The sequence below is a fragment of the Pyrus communis genome, chromosome 5 (assembly GCF_963583255.1).
Source record: "Pyrus communis chromosome 5, drPyrComm1.1, whole genome shotgun sequence".
Classification (NCBI taxonomy): Eukaryota; Viridiplantae; Streptophyta; class Magnoliopsida; order Rosales; family Rosaceae; genus Pyrus; species Pyrus communis.
In genome coordinates, this window is record NC_084807.1 from 26,988,901 (window position 1) to 27,004,667 (window position 15,767).

Genomic DNA, 15,767 nt, shown 5'->3' on the forward strand with positions numbered 1-15,767 from the left:
TTTTCCCTTTAAAAAAATGATACAACAGATGGCAAATCACAATTATCTATCATTTTTGAGGGCTGAAAAAATTTACAAAGATATTTTAGCCTTCCTATCTATAAGTCTGGCTTCCATACCAGTAGCGGGTTTCGAACTCGAAATCTCTAATTTTTAATTTTAAGGAAATCTCGTAATCCATCACTTACCACTAAACCGCGCTCCTGCGAACATGAATGGCTAGTATAACCAAAGTTTGTGAGTAGGAATATCAAGACGAGTTTACTCTTTAAAAAATAATCAAGGGATTCATTTTAACAAAAGTAACATTAACAACCAGGCGGGATTTTTTTGAGTGCAATGATCATTTCTCCTTCAGAAGGAAGTTGGTGCCTGGCAAATAACTTTTGACAAAAAACTAATTTCGTTTAATTCTTCTCTATAAAATAAAAAAAGAATAATACATAACAACTTAAAAAACCAAGGGAACGGAAAAACACCAAAGTGTGGCAACGTCGTCTATATGGTTCGAGTATGTTGTCGTTCAGTAGTAGTCTGTCGCAAAGCAGGGTCGTCCGACTCCGATCACAAACTCCGACGTTTCAAACTCATTCGGAACTACAATAAAGTTGGATATTTCATAAAGTTTATGTCACTCCGCAAATGCCCAGTTCTCCTTTTTTTTTCAGTGTCGAAGTCGCTCCCTCAAGTCCCGGCTTCCCAGCCGTGAACTTGGATACCGGTTTCACTCTCAGTCACAGTCGCAGCCTCAACGTTTTATCTTTACGAGCATTTCTATGGTTAATAATGGCGATTTCTATGCTGTTTGATCACTTGGAATTTCGAGAGCTCTTTCTCAAAACGGACATTGTTTAGGTGATTGGGTTAGACTTTGAATTCTACGAAATGGGTTATCTTAGATTTGATCTATAAATGCAGTAGCTTCCCAAGTTTCAAGCAAATCCATGCACAGATTTTAGCTTCTGGGCTGGCGTCTAATGACTTGTTTGCGAGCAGCGTCGTTGTATTTCTCGGAAAATCCGTTACTTCTGTTGATTACGCTTGTGATTTTTTGAAACAAGTTGGTTGGCGCAAGAGCTCGTTTCCGTTTAATGTGTTGATCTCCGGATGTGCCAGCGGAGACGCCCGCGGGCGGCGCTTTTGGCCTATAGGAGGATCGTGAGAGATGGGTTTTCGCCGGATATATATACTGTTCCGGCGGTTGTGAAATCTTGTGTTAGGTTTTTTGGGAAGGGAGAGGGAAGGCAGGTTCATGGGGTGGTTGTGAAGATGGGCTTTCAGCGTGATGTCTATGTGCAGAACTCGCTTGTGCATTTCTACAGCGTTTGTGGTGATTGCGGTTCTGCGGTCAAGGTGTTTGATGAGATGCCTGATAGAGATGCGGTGTCTTGGACTGGCTTGTTATCCGGGCATGTGAAGTCGGGATTGTTTGATGAGGCGCTGTCTTTGTTTTCGAGGATGCATGTGAAGCCGAATGTGGCAACTTTTGTCAGTGTGCTTGTGGCTTGCAGACGAATGAGGTGTTTGAGTATGGGGAAGGGGATTCACGGATTGATCTTTAAGCGTTCATTGGGGATGGATTTGGTGGTAGGCAATGCTGTCTTGGATATGTATATAAAGTTTGAGAGTTTGAGTGATGCGAAGAATTTTTTGGCGAGCTTCCTGATAGGGATAATGTATCTTGGACTAGCATGGTAAGTGGATTGGTGCGGCGTAAACATGCAAGGGAGTCACTGGAGTTGTTCCGGGATATGCAAAGTTTAGGCGTTGAGCCTGATAAAATTATTCTTGCTAGTGTGCTTTTGGCTTGTGCCAGTCTTGGGGCTCTGGATTATGGAAGATAGGTGCATGAGTATATTGATCGTAAGGGTATCAACTATCAAATGGGATGTCCATATTGGAACCTCTCTAATTGACAGTATGTGAAGCATGGCCGTACACCTATGGCATTGCAGACTTTTGGATTGCATTGTGGGAATGTCTCTACATGGAACGGATTGTTAGGTGGTTTAGCAATGCACGGACACGGGCATGAGGCGCTCAAAATTTTTGAAGAAATGACTCAGTCTGGAACTAGACCGAATGCAGTGACATTTCTAGCCATTTTGACTGCCTGCTGCCATTCGGGTTTGGTTGATGAAGGCTGTCAGTACTTTTATCAAATGATAAGCCAACCTTACAATCTTTCCCCAGGGTTAGAACACTATGGTATGGATGCATGGTTGATCTGCTCTGTAGGGCTGGACTTCTGGGTGAAGCTAGGGAGTTGATAAACACTATGCCCATGGAACCTGATGTGCTGATATGGGGAGCTCTCCTAATTGCAAGGCCAAAGGTGAAATTGAGCTCTCTCAAGGAATATTAGACCATCTCCTGAAACTTAAGTCGCAATAGCGGGGCTTATGTGCTCCTCTCAGACATATGTGCCATAAATAGAAGATGGGTGGATGTAACAAGGGTAAGGAAGTTGATGAAGAAGAAAGGAATAGAGAAGTCCCCTGGGACGAGTGTTATAGAGGTCGATGGTATGGCTCATGAATTTGTAGTTGGAGATACCAGCCACCCTCAAAAGGACGATATCCATATGTTTTTGAACATCCTTGCTAAACAAGTCTACCTTGAGGGGATTTTCCCCATCCATTTCTGATAAGATAGGTATATACTCTCATTTGTCTCTATTTTTATGTTATAAATTCTGATACTTTAGGAAATGGCCCAGAGCGGGTATTCGATGATTTGAGCATAGAGTATTCTGTAATAAACTTGAATTTTTGCAAGGATAAATTTAGGTAACAAAATATGAGATCATGTAACAAGCCAACGAATTATTTGGAAGGTTCTGAAACTCTTTCTGTGAAAGAAGGAATACATCTGTTTTTCTGCAAATGTCTACACTTGCAGACCAATTAGATAAGCAAAATGTGTAGATATTACTTACACTTCAACTGTTTTCTGATTAAGAGCTGTATATCTCCATCTCTCCTTCTCCACAAAGTCTGCATCCAGGAACTGTGCAACAAAGGCCCAAAGCCTGTATACGTCTTCAAAGTTGGTCAAGAATCCGAGTGCAGCTGTAACCACGGTAATTCCAAGATCAGATTTCGCCTTGAACTTGTTAGCACCCGTTCCCTTCACTCCGCCTTCTCTTTTCTCTAGGATTCTCCGTTTCTCGTCAGTGTACTTATCCGAGAACCAGATGTGGTGTAAGAATCCATAGCTAAGAGAAATATTGTTTCTGTCAGCTAGTTTCTGTATGAGAATAGGCTCAACCTTCTCTCCTTTCCAATCATATACATTGAATGCCAGAGCTGGTCCCCTGTCGAATTTGATCTTTGGCCCATAGATTTTAACCAGAGGAATTCCCTCGCTGTTAGGATGCTTAAGCTTTCTCAATGAGCTCACCAGCCAATTGATCAGGTACCTTGCCCTGTTAGTAATCATCATTAGCCCCAGTGAATCCACCAGATCCAGCCCCCTGCATACAACCTCTAGGTCCCCATTACCGCTGCTTCTGGAATTCTCATCCTTCATTAAATTGGCATGTTTTTCTGAACTCCAAATCTCTGACGACGTTTCGATTTCTTCCCAGTTTGCAGCTTCTTCAGCTCTCTCAGAGCGTTCTTGTTTCAACCTTGTTGCCTGTGTTGTGTGATTGGATATCAGACCGGAGAAAGAACTTGCCGTGCCTAATGCATCTAGCTGCATGCCAAGTCTACATATCTGCTCCAGCTCTGTGTCGGTACCAGAAGAATCCCCTGCTATTTGAAGCAATTGCTTTGCCGGAACAAGATTTACAATTCCTGTACTTGTGGAAATTTCTAGGACTGAAACAACAGATTTCTTGACAAAGAGGCATGCAAAGCCAGAAGGGTTTTCCCCACAAATCTTGTAGAAAGAAGAAATGAGGAAATCGGGTTGAAAGAGTGAGAGGCCGAAGCTGTCCATATCTTTTGGCCCTAATGCACAAGCATCAACCAAGACATGCCACCCGTTCTCCTGCGCCATGGTCATCCATACATAAGGATATCTGGAGCCTGTTATCCTAGAATGTACAGGGAACACAAAAAGCCCCCTTTTCTTTTTCTTCTTCCTCTTGCTAACAACCATCTTCCTCAGCTTTGCCGATTGAATCCTCAGCCTGGGCCACGAAAACTCCGCCGCCATGACTTTGGCTCCTCTCTTTTCTGAGCTGTTAATCATCCCTTCCACTGCCTCACTCTCATAATCATACACCGTCAGCAGCTTCCTACTAGTCTTGAACGGGTAAGATTCCGCGACAAGTTTAAAAGCCGATGTTCTGTTGGCGGTGAAAACCATGCTGTAATCATTTGCTGATATATTCAGAAACTCCATAATCCTGTTACTCATTGCAGATTCAAGCTCTGATTCTTGGCCGCCGTGAAGCAGCTGCGTCTTCAGACTCCCTGTCTTGTACGATACACTAAAGAAGGGGAAATCGGAGCTTACTTGCGGAGAGGATTCGTGCTTGTGCAGCTGGGAAGATGAGAAGAGGCCGATGCCAATATAATCAAGGCAGGTGTGGTTTGACTGTGAGAGATGGGAGTACTCTTTGGCTCTTATTTGATCAACTTGTTCAGTTTCATGGTATTTGGAATAAACTTTTGTGAAGTCAGTGAAGGACTCCTGCAGTGACGGGAGAGACTCGTGGTTGGTGAACTCGGTGTTTGGGAAGATGGATGATGAAGTCGTGGCCGCAAAGTCACGGCGGCAAGCGGCAGAAGTGCTTCCGGAGTCGGATATGGTGCGGTGGTGCTCCTCTGACTGCTTGTGTAAGGGGTCGGGCCAGCAGGCGCTGAGGCATAATTCCGTGACCTTCTTCAAACAAGGTGACTGCATCTCTCTCTCTCTCTCTCTCTCGCTCAACAATTATGATGAAGTGCGTTTTGTTTCTGTGGTTTTTGTTCGTTGTTTTGAATAAGTCATCTGCCAATGGTTTGTATTTGTAAGAAGTGTTTTTTGGTTAGAAAAAAGTGCAGAAGTCTACTTTGTCTTACATGTAGTTTTGGTTTGAACAGGTCATTACACTTAAAAAAATCTGCTTAACCAGGTGACTTAGTTGACATTTTCTATAGTTAATTTCATGATTAACCAATTAAACCTTCTTATTAGTTTCACCACTCTCGCTCGTCACGAAGGTCAATTGATTTAGACAATTCATTTTCTTTTTGTTACATTGGACCGGTACTCAACTTTTGGTCACCACTTAAACTAACCTTCAGGGACTGAATCTCAACCAATCATTTTTTTTGTTTCATTGAACTCAATCGAACCCTGAACCTATCTTAATTCTATTATGTTACCCAACTTTCACTCACCACTTGGACTAAGCCTAACGACTATATCCGAACCGGTCATTTAGTCAATGAGGCGTGCGTCGGTAAGACCATGATGAACAGTGGTAATCATGTATTAGTGCATTACAAAGAGCTCTCTAAACGCGGTTAACTTTAATCTCATAATTGCTAAGCACCAGCAGAGTGATGTATGTCTTTTTGTGGAAGGTGGACGCGGCAAGAGAAAGCACGAGGCAAAGGTGGACGACAAAAGGGGCTTTTTTTCCTTTGTGGCCCGCATCATCGGTGCTGGCCAACATTGCTTCTGTAGTCTCTATGAATGCTTCCAACTTACTTAAAGCTGAGGGTTGAATAGTTCTTTTAATTTCCCTAAAAACCAATTAATTTATTATTTATTAAAGGTTCCAACTGTCTTAATTTGCTTTGTTTCTGTAATTGTGGCCAGAAATACATTCGTTGTGTTAATTTTTGGAATAATTAGGCTAAATTTTACATAGAAAAACTCTCTCTCTTCTTATCAATTATGTGTATCAAATGTCTGAATTATTGTAATCTAAGAAATGGGGATTGAAATTCAGATGCAACTAAGCGAGCACATTATTGATGCCAACTTACATGAAATACGTGTGAAACTAATAAATAATTTGATATATGTGAAGGACATGATGTGGATGTGGATGTGGATGGAAATGAGGAAGAAAAATTTGTTTTTATAGGGAGGGGTATAATATTGATGTCAGCAATCAGCATCATTGTTTCGTCTTTCAAGCAAATAATGGCTTACAAAAGTTGCCCACTCTATATCTCTATCTAATATCAGTGGTCCAATATTGAATGGGTACAATATTAATAATTTTAAAAACATCATTTTCGAGCCAAAAATGATTAGAAAAATATAAAAAAACTGACATATATTTTTGCCTCCTTAGCCTAAATAGTCACTAAATTGATATAACTTCTGATCATTAACATTGAAAATCGATAGAAGTTATTACTGCGTTTGTCTATCATAAAACATTTTGGTAATTTCGTGAAAAATATGTCAATATCTTCGTTAAGTGGAGGGATTGGTTTGACAAAAATACCCTGAAAAAGGTTGTCATGTGATCGTTTACGTGACAATATAATGAGGAGATTGATAAATTATTCACAGAGTGACTAAAATGATTTACAATGAACAAACTTAGAGTTCAGTTCTATATATTTTTATTGTTAGAGACCAAAATGAAAAATTATACCACCATTTTAGCTAAAAAATCTATAATTTTAGGTTTAATTATTTGGGGAAAATAACGTCGAGCGCATGTATTATACCAAGTGAAGAGAAAAAAAAAACCCTAAATCAGAAAAGAGCACGTGAACAAAGAGAAAGTCAGTAGGTACTACTAGCTAGGAATGTCCTTGATGTTTCGGAAAGATGAAAAAAGCAAAAGAGAAAAAGATAAAGTGAAAGATAAAGAAACAACAACCATTTGATTGATCAAATCACACGGTTCAGACCCTGTGTTTGTGTCTGTATTTGTGTGTGTATCTAGTTTGATTTTTTTATTTTGGAAAGATATTTAGTTCAAGTTAATCATGCAAAATCCATCCTATTCTCTTTGGTTTGATTTCTGCAAATAGTCTTTTATCACAGTAATGAAAAAGTGTTGGCCCTTGTATGACGACGTGAGTTCGAATTCAATCGGTAGCTAATCTGACGTCTAATTTAAAAAAATTTATCATTTGAAAATTTTTTGGTTTGATTTCCATATCCACCTTTGAATATACGTTTAGGGTTTTAGAATTCCAAGTTCCAAATGTGTAAGCAGGAAAAATCATGTGCGCTTTGAGTAGTCATATGTCTTAAAATAAACAATATTCACACTCTTTTGACTATAGACTATAGTTAGTTATTATTTTATAAGAAAAAAAATTTGAATGTTGTTTGTTTCCGGTTTCAAGTTTAGGTAGTTTATTTTAAGAACATTTAGTATTCATTATTGTATCTGAGATTCTCACCTCTTTCACAATGTCGCTTGTGTATATAAAAAAATAAACAAAGTTTTCTTAGTTAGCCAATGCTTACCATTGGGCCACAAGGTATATAAGTATCACTCTAATATTCATTGCTTCTATACGTATATAAACATAAGGGCTAACTACATTTTGCACCTTTTAGGTTTGAGGCGATTTTTGAATTAGAGCACGAAGTTTTAACATTTTCACATTATATTTTTAAGTTTTAAAATTGTATTAGTTTATGCCTTTTGTCAAATAAATTATTTGAATCTTCATTAAATGTACGATATGGTGAGCGTGTAACCCATAATTGGGTTGACATGAATGCCATATTTGTACCGAATTAACTCAAAAACTCATAAGTTCAATGGAGAATTAGGCGTTCAATAGACAAAAAGTATATATTAATACAATTACAAAACCTTACGGTGCAATGTGAGAAGATTGAAACCTTATGGCCCATTTTAAATATCACTTCAAATTGTAAGAGTGTCAAATGTAGTTACCCTAAAAATTAAAGTAAGACATGAATATTTTTAGTCAGAAAGCTTTATTCAATTTGTATATGAAATGTTATAAGGATTGTTGGGCTTCCCAACATTCTGAAAAAGAAAATCTTAAATTCAAAGTTTCAAAGTGATCAAGAATATAACCTTAATTTATTAAGATGTTTCCAGTCAAATTTTCACACTTTCTTAATTTTTATTAAAAGTGAATTATTACATTTGAAATTATATTAGCCTATATTATCACCCTGAAGTAGGGCAAACGTTTAAGATCATGTGGTTTTCTTGACTAGACCTATAACATGAGCTTTTACTCTTGATAGCTATACGCCTTGATATTCATTCAAAGAAGCTATTGCTTACAATTAACCAATAAGATTTTCCACTAATCAAACCGAAGCTCGAAAAGAAAAAGTTTTTAGTTCAAGTGGCAGCATTTACTCGTCATCTGCATTGCTTGTATCAACAAATTAAAAAATTAAGCTCAAACCAATCCAAGCCCATTTGCGCGCGATTGTTTGGATTGGAACCCACGATTTCTGGACTTAATTCGAATTTTTGAACGTCAATCTTCTCTCTCTTTTTTTCCCTTGGTCTTTTGAGGGCCTGGTTCTTACAAGACAGCCCCATAGGCCGAATATGACCAGTCGGCCTAATCATAAGTTTGAGCTAAAGGGTCTTAAGACTCTTAGCCTCTCTTTGCCCTGTGATATCTCTCGTACAGGAAAAGCGCCAGCATTCTCATGCAGTTGTAAGGGAAGCTCGCAGAAAAGCTTTATTTTTTTTCTTTTGAGGTGAGAAGTGGAAGAAAGCAGCTGCAGAAACGTCTGTCATGTAACATTTCTTCTACCAGTTCTTAATTATATGAGGTGAATATTTATGTATCAAGATTAATACATCTACTGCATGATCATTACAGAGAACTAGGGTTTTGAAAAGATTACTGGCCATTAAAAATCTCAGTACGTATATGGAGGATTGTCAAATGAACGACTGCAAAGTCTTCGAGAACGACATTCTGAGAAAGATGGAATGAAGTGGAACATAAAATCACAGCCTCATTCAACACATCCAGGAGTGGGGGGATCTGGCTATTACCAAATATTACCCCAAACTATTAATTAATTTGCTTTCTTTCCTTAAACAACCTTTACCAAAAAGAAACAAACATCTTTCACTTTGAAAAAGTGGCTTCATTTGTCTAGTAGTCCACTTACCTTGGTGTCAAAGTAGCTGTAGAAATCTTTCTACAAAATCGTTTCGCTTGGGGAAATTGGTAACTGCTTGTTTATATGGTTTCCACCCACAACAATCACACTATTTCCCTACACGTGTGCTCTTACGTTGTGCAAACCCCACATGGTAAAAGCAACTTTGCGTGCTTAGTTAAAAAACAACCCACAAGGAAGAAACCGTACAAAAGAGGATAGGGTCAAGTTGTGCCTTGATAAAAATCTTGTCAAGAATTTCAATCAAGATGAAAGAAAAAATAGTATTCCATACCATAATTTTATATTATAGCTGTCCTCTAGAACGAGATCAACAATTAAATTAGGATGCTCATCAAACCAAATCATCTCATGCCCCACCAACAACACAAAGTGAGCAAGATGGATGATGCACGACTCTGCTATCTTCTCGTTGCACTTGTTGGTATTTTGGATTGGGAATAGCATCCATAAATGCTTTTGCGTCCTACGTTTGGAACTAATAGACCAACTAAATTACATTCTTCAAATTTGAGGTGATTTTCGAAATAAACCGTGAGGTTTCAAATTTCTCGCATTGCACCTTGAAATATTGAGTTTGCATCAATTCACATCTTTCATATGTTGGGACGTCCAAAATTTCATTAAGCTAATATCATGTCATATGGGAAAAGGATCCTCGCCGGATCTTTTTCCTAGAGATCCTGCAATCGTGTTCGTTTACCGTATATCATACGTAGGACCTATTTCTGAGCTGGGTGTACAGGCCACACCGCACCATTTGGACAAGTCGTTCTGGGACAACGCACTGACTTAAGCCGAAGATGTACGGTGGGCTTGTTTGTTCATGAGCCTATAAATAGTTCCTTGCCTTATCAGAATACCAATTTAATATGAAATCTTTTGATATCAGTTTTGAATTTTTTTAAATTAAACATTCAAACCTTTTAGTGATTTGATTAAATTTTTTTTATCATAGTTTTGGTGCTATATGCATATTATATTGTAACAAATTTCCTATAATCTAGCCTTTTAATTACATTATTTTCCGTTAGAGATAATTGTAAAAAAAAAATAAAAAAAATAAAAAAAATGTTGGTTAGGTTCAAATTATTTTCACAATAATGTTACAATTTAACAATAATTATCTACGATTTAAGATATTTTCTTTCCAAAATAGTTTAAAATATTTTTAAATCCCACAAAATCAAACGTACCGAAATAAGTTTTTCTTTTAGTATGTTAAGAGAAAATAGGATTGAGAATAATATAAACGTACCAATACACAATGTGTACAAAATAAAACGTACCAAAATAAAAATAATGTACCAATATTAACAATACGTATCAAATCAAACGTACCAAAATTGCAAATAAACGTACCAATTAATGATTTTTGTAAATTCAAACGTATATGTACATAATGTATTGCACCTAATAATAATTTGTCGACAACTATACTTAAAAAAAACAGCAAAAAAAATATAATTTCACAAAAAAATTGAAAAAATTACATGGAGCTTTTATGTTGATCACCAACTATTTGAAAAAAAAAAAAAAAAAAAAAAAAAAAAAAAAAAAACCCATTTGGAAAAAGAAATAACATTAAATGTTTGCATAACAAAAAAACAAAAACAAAAAAAAACTGTGATCCAAAAGCCATATGAGGAAGAATAAGAGAAAATATAGTTTAATTACTAATATCTCCACTAAATAAGGAAAAGTGCATTAAATTCAAAAATTATTTTAATTTTAAAAATATAATAATGACATGTAATTTAGTTTGAGGTGGTTATTGGTCAAAGCACTTTAATCAAATTTTTAAAAAGCACAGATGTTTAATCTAAATGATATAAAAAAAATTGTAAAGGATTCTAATTTTCCCATTTAATATTGAAGGACCAGACAATCAAGCAACTCAAAGACATAATTCATCCGATTTCAAACTCTATTAGGCAACATGAAAAAATTGAAACTATATAAACAACCCAAAATAAATTCACTAAAGCCGTACCAGGTATGTACAAAACACTTACGTATATCGGATTGTCAACCTTGGCTATTATACCTTGTAGTATTCGTATGCACTGCATCTCTACCACATGATCAGAGTGCACAGTTCATTAAGCTAAAGCAATCGCAGGGCAACTCTCCTTTGGCAGGTCAATGAAAGTGATTGTAGTTGCACCATACACCAGTGCCTGCCAAGGGGGAGGAGCCCTATGACTGATTTGCTTATTGGACAAGAACTTCTAGCATAGCTGCTTCTGCTTTCTGCTTATGAGTTTTCAACAATGACCCTGCCGGCACGTGATATAAGTTGTTTGATTTGGGATCAAATACTCTGAGTCTAAGAAACGGAATAATAGTGAGCAGAAACAGCATATCCAAAGGATTATGCTTTGGGGACATCCATCAAGGGCTGCTTTTGCAGAGGCTTTATTTGGTTGGAGTTCATTCCCTGCTGCTAGATTTTCTCATCCTCATGTGAGATTCTTCCACTCTCTGAGTCCATGCAATGAAGTTGAAGGCAGGATAAAGTAGATGAAAGGAGATGCCTCCACCCTCCCATATTCTTATATATATATATATATATATATATATATATATATATAGCATATACTCATCTTATCCCTCTACTCTCTTTTTCCTATCAAATGTTGGTGGTGTTATGTTTTTTTTTTGTGTAATTGTATTAGAAGGTTTCGAGGTTTGGACCTAACCAACATTTTTCATGTGTGTATGATTTGCATTTTGTGTCTTGGGTACAAAATTTCCTCACTTTTATAATGAAATTAGCCATCATTATTGAATCTCCAAATTTAATTAACTTTAGTAGTTTGCTAGTTAGACATGTGTTCATTTCAGTCTTTCCTCGTGTGTCTGTATATTACTCTTTCTAACCAAACCATGATTAAGAGCAATGCATTTGTTTATTTGACAGAATTTTTCAAATCTTCCTTTTACAAGTCAGTTCTCAAAATGATCACAACTAGAAACAAGCCTAGCTAGCACTCGAAAAAACAACTTGCAACGGGGTCTATATTTATGGTCATGTACTACTCATATGAATTATGATGTCACAAATGTGAGACACTAGTTTCATGCAATGGATAAATGGTGACTCCAAGTCAACAAAGCTCTTTGTTTTGTGAGGATTGGAAAAGGGGAAACGTTTGTTGTATTTGTGTATTTGTACGCAACTTTACTCTTGCATTGCAAAAATGTTGTTTCCATAACTCGAGCCCGTGACCTATTGGTCACAAAGGAACAACGGATGAAGGACAAATTTTCTCGTAGATGACACACAACATGAAGCATGAGCAGCCTTTAGATCATCAAGTTCTATCTACAATTTCTAGCATCCGCACCTAATTGTTTCCTTCCTATATATTCTCTTAAAACAGAAACGGAAATGCTTACCTTTTGGTCTTAGTGAACTGAATAATCACAAGGGGGCTAGCTAATTGGAAATTATATATTTTGATAGGAAAATAAAATATGAGAACAAAAATATAGATTATTAACTCCTAAGGTTCCAATCTATGTTCTATACAATGTTTTAATCAAATATCTGAGTGACTTGTATTCCAACAATCATTAATCGACTCTCTCTTTGGGAAACAAAGGTGATCAGATTAGTTTTTCTTCTTCGATCCACGGAGTAATCCATCATGCAGAATCCTTTGTCCCATGTGTCTGCACCACATACCAAAAAAAAAAAAAAAAAAAAAAAAAACATAACAAAAATGCAAGTTTTATTATTTTTCTTGAATAACATGACTATTCCACATGTATATATACACACACACACACACACTTACCTTCCGAGCATCATAACAGTAGCTTGAGGGTTAGTACCCGGTTTGCGATAAAACGTCGATCCATCAACCACCCTAAGAGAATCAATGCCAGGAACCCTATATCCTTTATCAACAACCCTCCCAACTCGACAACCTCCATGATAGTGACATATGGTCATCACAGTGTCTATGCAGAATTGTTCCAAGGAGAATGTAACGTTGGCATGTTTTCGCCTTCTGTTGCACGGTAAGGCCAACATCAGGTCAATGAGAGCTTCGACCGGCATGTATTTGTAACGGAACTTTGAGTAGGCTTCAGAGTTCACAACATCGATAATGGTCTTCATGCCCTCAATGCACTTCCTTAAATCCTCTGGAGAGTGGACCCATGATTTTTTCAAGTATGACTCCGGCTGAGAGTTTTATTGACAATTTCGTTTACACTATCACCTGCCGAAGCCATGATTTTTGGTGAAGCTCTAAAAGGATGGTGCTCAGGCTGCAAATGCGAAACCAAATTGAAATGGCGAATTGTTTCATTTTGTTATATCTGAAACTATATAGAATCATTTGAAAACATTTCTTAGAAAATAAAGCTAGAGTATAATAAATACATATCAAGTTGTACAAACTATGGCTTGAAGCCTATTGATCATTTGTTTGTAACCCTACCTATGATAATTGGGCCTGATGAAATTACCCAAAAATGTAATATCTTAGCCCAAAATGCATAGGCTGGCAAGACGAGACATGGAAACCTGACTCAAAAAGTGCTTAAAGTGGCCCATGAGCCGAAGGAATGGAAAGGGTCAATCCGCTAGCTTCTTCAATGTAGCTTCCAAACTGTTTGATGCCCCCACTTGAATGAGGGAGACCTCAACTGGTTGAGGTGAAGGAATGAGCAGAATATTCATTGGATTATCCGCCATCCCCTGGCCGACCGTGGGGCAGTCCGCTACCACCTTGATGCTGTGGGCTCGGAGATGGAAGGCAGACCCCATGCCGCTGAGCATCAACAGCTAAGTACTAGTTTAGTACTAAGATGATTTACAAAAAGTGAGTATAAAAAAAAAAGTTGATCTAAAAAAAGAGTTTGGTAAACATTTAAAAAAAACTTATTTTCACAGTTTTAGATGAAAAAAAGCTGAAAACATGAAACAGCAAAAATGAGTTTATTCTCACAGCACAACAGAAACAATTTTTTTTTTCAAAGCATAGCAATACCAAACCATCCCTAAGTGCTTCTAATCACACTGACTGATAAGACGATTCTATTCTTCTTCGAGTTCCTCTTTAGGTATGCACGGTGCCTAATAATACCATATGCATCTTTATAAATCGCACCATAAGCTTGTGGTCTTAGTCATCCTGCACAAAAAGTAGCACCATAAGCTAACTGCTAAACAATAAAACTATATTCTACAATTTTTATATAAAAATATGATTTTTCCAACATTATTGGTTAATAAACGCTTACCAGGAATGTGTCTAAACAACATTTTTTGTACAGTTGCATGCAAATAAACAGTGATCTTTCTAGGTCTGCATACTGAAGCAAATCTGGAGCTGTGTGTCTATAGCCATCTACATAAAAAATAGTCCCACCAACTTTAGTCCCACACAAATTCTCTTAGGTAAACCCGAGGCAAGACTCCCACTTCAAGCAAACCATCTCTGAAAGCACTCTCCCACTGCAAAATCTCCGGTTCAAAAGCCACCACTTTCTCAACCCATTCATACGACTGATCGACCATTCTCTGGTTCCAACCTACTTCCTTGATGTAATGTGTGCTGGCACGCGTGTAGAACCTGGCGTTCAATGCTGAGCCGCCACCCAGCACGCGTGTGCGGATGTTAAAGACGCCATCCTCGGAGGTGAACTGCTGGGCTGGGGATGTGGGAGAGGTGTCCAAAAGAGTGGGGGCAAAATTTTCAGTGTTGATTATGTTCGGATTGCCGTAAGGCGAGCCGCCTCTTTCCAGGACTAAAACACTGGCACCGTGAGAGAGAGTGGCGGCTAATGGACATCCCGCGGTGCCTCCGCCGATGCCTATGTAGTCAAAGTGAACCACTGCTGGGGTTGATTTTGCTTCTCTAACAAATGTGTAGTCCGAAGCTGCACACAGATTTATAATAGAAAATAACGATTAATCGAACTGGTGATGCATTTATTTAATTTTGTAACAATTTATGTGTACAATATTCATACCTTTATCAGAATAACAAATAATGGGAAGCAACAAGAGAATTCCAGCAAGAAGATAAGCTCCAAACAATCTAATACACATTGTGATCTCTAACATACCCAGAGATTATACTATTAATTTTGCAATATATCTATGACGATCTGGGGGTGTTCTTGAAACTAATTACCAAAACCACACTAGCTAATCACCTTTGAATAAGCCTAAACACTAAGGCCTAGTGGCCTAGCTAACGTTTTTTGTGCACAAAAACAGACCTATAGATGTAGATACATTTTTAATTGAACAACATAAATTTTCACCACCTCCTGTAAGATTTAAAGCTCTTCACAAACAATTCCCATTTTTTGATCAGTGGTTAAAACCCTAATTAGTCACTTGTACACGCAGCACAGTCGAAGTTACAAATATCAAGGTCATGGCCCCATGCATGCAGAACAATAACTATTATTGAAATTTGAGGAATATATAAAGACATCACATATAGTTGAAATGTTTATTAATGGTATGAATTTTGGATCTTATATATATTGTCCTATCTATTCAACTGCGTGCACCGACCCAGTACTTGTTTTTTGCATGCCTTGATCGAAAGTTTATAGTAGCTAGGTCTAATTAAGTGGAATTAACTTTTTTGAAGTAACTCAACTGCCCGGAGAGGTATTGGTTGAATCCAATTAATTCAAAGATATCAATGGTGGTCTTTTAGCGTAGTCAGTTACCTGCGAAC

At 37.5% G+C, this 15,767-nt stretch overlaps 1 protein-coding gene and 2 pseudogenes across 1 annotated transcript; 1 reads left to right on the forward strand and 2 right to left on the reverse strand.

The window, feature by feature from the left end:
- Nucleotides 1-502: 502 nt before the first annotated feature.
- LOC137734519 (pentatricopeptide repeat-containing protein At4g38010-like) lies at nt 503-2,647 on the forward strand (annotated as a pseudogene).
- Nucleotides 2,648-2,800: 153 nt separating this feature from the next.
- Nucleotides 2,801-5,005, reverse strand: LOC137734639 (uncharacterized). The gene has a single exon (XM_068473890.1). It carries the CDS (start codon nt 4,855-4,857, stop codon nt 2,935-2,937), a length of 1,923 nt encoding a protein of 640 aa, XP_068329991.1. The 5' UTR covers nt 4,858-5,005; the 3' UTR covers nt 2,801-2,934.
- Nucleotides 5,006-12,668: 7,663 nt separating this feature from the next.
- On the reverse strand, nt 12,669-15,121 carry LOC137733318 (protein HOTHEAD-like; annotated as a pseudogene).
- Nucleotides 15,122-15,767: the final 646 nt, after the last annotated feature.

Coding starts and splice junctions, on each gene's coding strand:
- LOC137734639 (XM_068473890.1), bottom strand. CDS start 4,857: ATGCAGTCACCTTGTTTGAAGAAGGTCACGGAATTATGCCTCAGCGCC.